General features: G+C 62.0%; 1 protein-coding gene across 1 annotated transcript in view; it reads left to right on the top strand.

The window, feature by feature from the left end:
• The window catches only part of LOC143287897 (uncharacterized), a 211038-nt gene that overhangs the window by 196971 nt on the left and 11567 nt on the right, over positions 1 to 2500 (top strand). Inside the window, exons 15-19 of the mRNA XM_076596138.1 lie at positions 1 to 230; positions 639 to 762; positions 907 to 1085; positions 1485 to 1727; positions 1792 to 1935. The exon at positions 1 to 230 is cut by the window's left edge and continues 110 nt beyond it. Coding sequence (XP_076452253.1) covers positions 1 to 230; positions 639 to 762; positions 907 to 1085; positions 1485 to 1727; positions 1792 to 1935 — 920 coding nt within the window. The remainder of the gene's footprint in view (positions 231 to 638; positions 763 to 906; positions 1086 to 1484; positions 1728 to 1791; positions 1936 to 2500) is intronic.

Genomic DNA, 2500 nt, shown 5'->3' with positions numbered 1-2500 from the left:
GCGCAACAGCGCCACTTCCGCCCGCAGCAACGTCACTTCCGCGACCCCCAACAACACCGCCGCCGCCACCGCCGGCGGCGCCGCCGCAGCGCAGGAAGGAGGGCCCGCTTCCGGCGGCGTCCTCGCGCATGCGCGGGGCAACTCGTACAAGCACCGGTTGCTGATGAGGAGCGATGAAGCGGAGGTCGGCTTCTCCAACAACAACAACAACCACCACAACAACGCCGACAGCAACGTCTTTCAGTCTGTCTGGTCTAACGTGCGTCGCATCTTCCACCGGAAGGTTGGCCGGCGGAAGGAGAGCGACGGAGTGGGGGAGGAGGAGGTGGTAGGGGTGGGGGTTGGGAGGAGGAGGAGGGGGGCGAGGGGCTGCGGAGAGGCGACGACGACGACGACGACGACGACGACGAAGGACCGGCAACAGACCGGCAGCAACAGCGGCGGCGGGGGCGGGGGCGGGGGAGGGGCAGACGGCCGCCGGGCCAACCGCGGGGGCCGCATGGTCAGACTGTGCTGCCGGTCGCGGGAAGAGAAGAGGCGGGGAGCAGAAAGGGGAGGAGGGGGTGCGGGGAGGGGGCAGGAAGGAGGAGGAGGAGGAGGATACGTCCCAGTCCCCTTGTCGGCGGCGTCTTCGGCAGCGTCGGCGTCGGTGTCGGCGGCGGCATCTTCGCGGGATCCGATCCCGAAACGCCTGACGCGGGCGTTCTACAACTCGCCGTCCGGCTACACGGCGGTGCTGACGGAGGAAGAGGAGACGTCACGGTGCTCCACCCCCTCCCCAACCCGGCCCCTGGCCAACCCTGCCCTCGGCACCACCACCACCACCACTACCACCACCTCCTCCTCCTCCTCCTCCTGCAAGATCAAACACGACCTGCTGTCACTTCCGGAGAGCTCTGCGGCCAGGACTGTTGCCGGTGGTGCCGGTCACACGGTGGTGGAGGTGAACAGCGAGGAGAGGGCCACTGGGGTCGAGGGTCCTCCTCCCCCTCCCTCCCCCACCCTGGCGGCACCCCCGCGCCCCGTCTTCCCCCCCTCCTCCTCTTCCTTCTCCTTCTCCCGGAATCCGGAATGCCCGGACCAGCGTTCCTCCACCTCCACCACCACCAGCAGCCAGCACAGAGAGACAGGGGTTGAGGTGGTGGAGGTGGAGGAGGTGGTGTGTGAGCCTTGCAGGCCTAGGTCGGCAGGTTCCGGTTCCGGTGTCTCGTGTGACCACACTGATGACGACAGTGACGAAAACCTCTTCCACCACCACCACCACCACCACCACAACCACTACAACCACAACCTCCACCACCACAACCACCACGACAACAACAACAAACGCCAAGACAAACACAGCGAGGACCATAGTCACAGCTGCGTCAGTCACACCACACTCTTCGCCATTCCCGGCGCGGACCGCCGATGTTCCGAACCGGCGACGGCGGCGGTGAAGAACCAGAACTTAACTCAGTCCGAGTCTTTCCTTACCTCCACAGCTCCCTTCATCCGACCCTGCCACACCCTCCCGGACTGCTCGCCCACGGGGCTGGAGGTCTTCCACGGGAACTCCTCCCCCCACCTGCCCCACCCGTGCATTCGCGTGGAGAGCGCTTCCACCCTGGACTCTGACAGTACTGCGGACAAGGTCAGTCTGGTGGAGCCATCCGCCAATTTCCTGCACCCGGACTACCAGCCTCAAACCGAAGAGGACGAGGCGGGGAGAGACGTCGATGATGATGGTGATGATGATGATGATGATGATGACGATGTGATGTGTCGGTTCCGTTCTAATTCGGCGCCCAGCATTGTGGTGCATCCACTTCCGGGCTCTTCTGTTCACCTTCCTCATCCTTACCCCGCTGCCCCGCTGTCCACCGCGGGGTCTTCTGTGGCCGTGGGGGCTGTGGCGGCCTCTCCCACTGCACGCCGCGTCGGTCTTTTCCAGAGGTGAGTTCATCCTGTTGTCATGTTCATCGTGTGTGTGTGTGTGTGTGTGTGTGTGTGTGTGTGTGTGTGTGTGTGTTGGGGACTCCACAGTGTGCTGGGCTTGTGGGTGGGGATGGGGGCGTGGGGGGGGGACTGTGTAGTGTGGTGGAGTGACCAGCCTTTTGGATGTAAGTATAACTTTTGATAAGATAAATGGAGATGTAATCTGTTTCCATACTGCAACCTTACCCTATTCTCCTCTTCCTCCTCCTCCTCCTCCTCCTCCTCCTCCTTCTCATTCATCTTCTTCTTCATCTTCTTCTTCTAATTCTTCTTACTCTTCTACACCTCCTCCTCCTCCTCCTCCTCATCATCATCATCATCATCCTCTTCCTTCTCCTCCTCCTTCTTCTGATTCTTCTGATAGTCCTCCTCCTCCTCCTCCTCCTCCTCCTCCTCCTCCTCCTCCTTCTTCTTCTTCTTCTTCTTCTTCTTCGTTCGTGGGTTGTGACTCCCACGTTCACTCGTATACACGAGTGGGCTTTTACGTTTACGACCGTCTTTACCCCCCGCCACGTAGGCAGCC

Source organism: Babylonia areolata, chromosome 12 (genome assembly GCF_041734735.1).
Source record: "Babylonia areolata isolate BAREFJ2019XMU chromosome 12, ASM4173473v1, whole genome shotgun sequence".
Taxonomy (NCBI): Eukaryota; Metazoa; Mollusca; class Gastropoda; order Neogastropoda; family Buccinidae; genus Babylonia; species Babylonia areolata.
The sequence above is the reverse complement of the archived record's forward strand: the minus strand, read 5'-3'. Positions and strand labels throughout refer to the sequence as shown.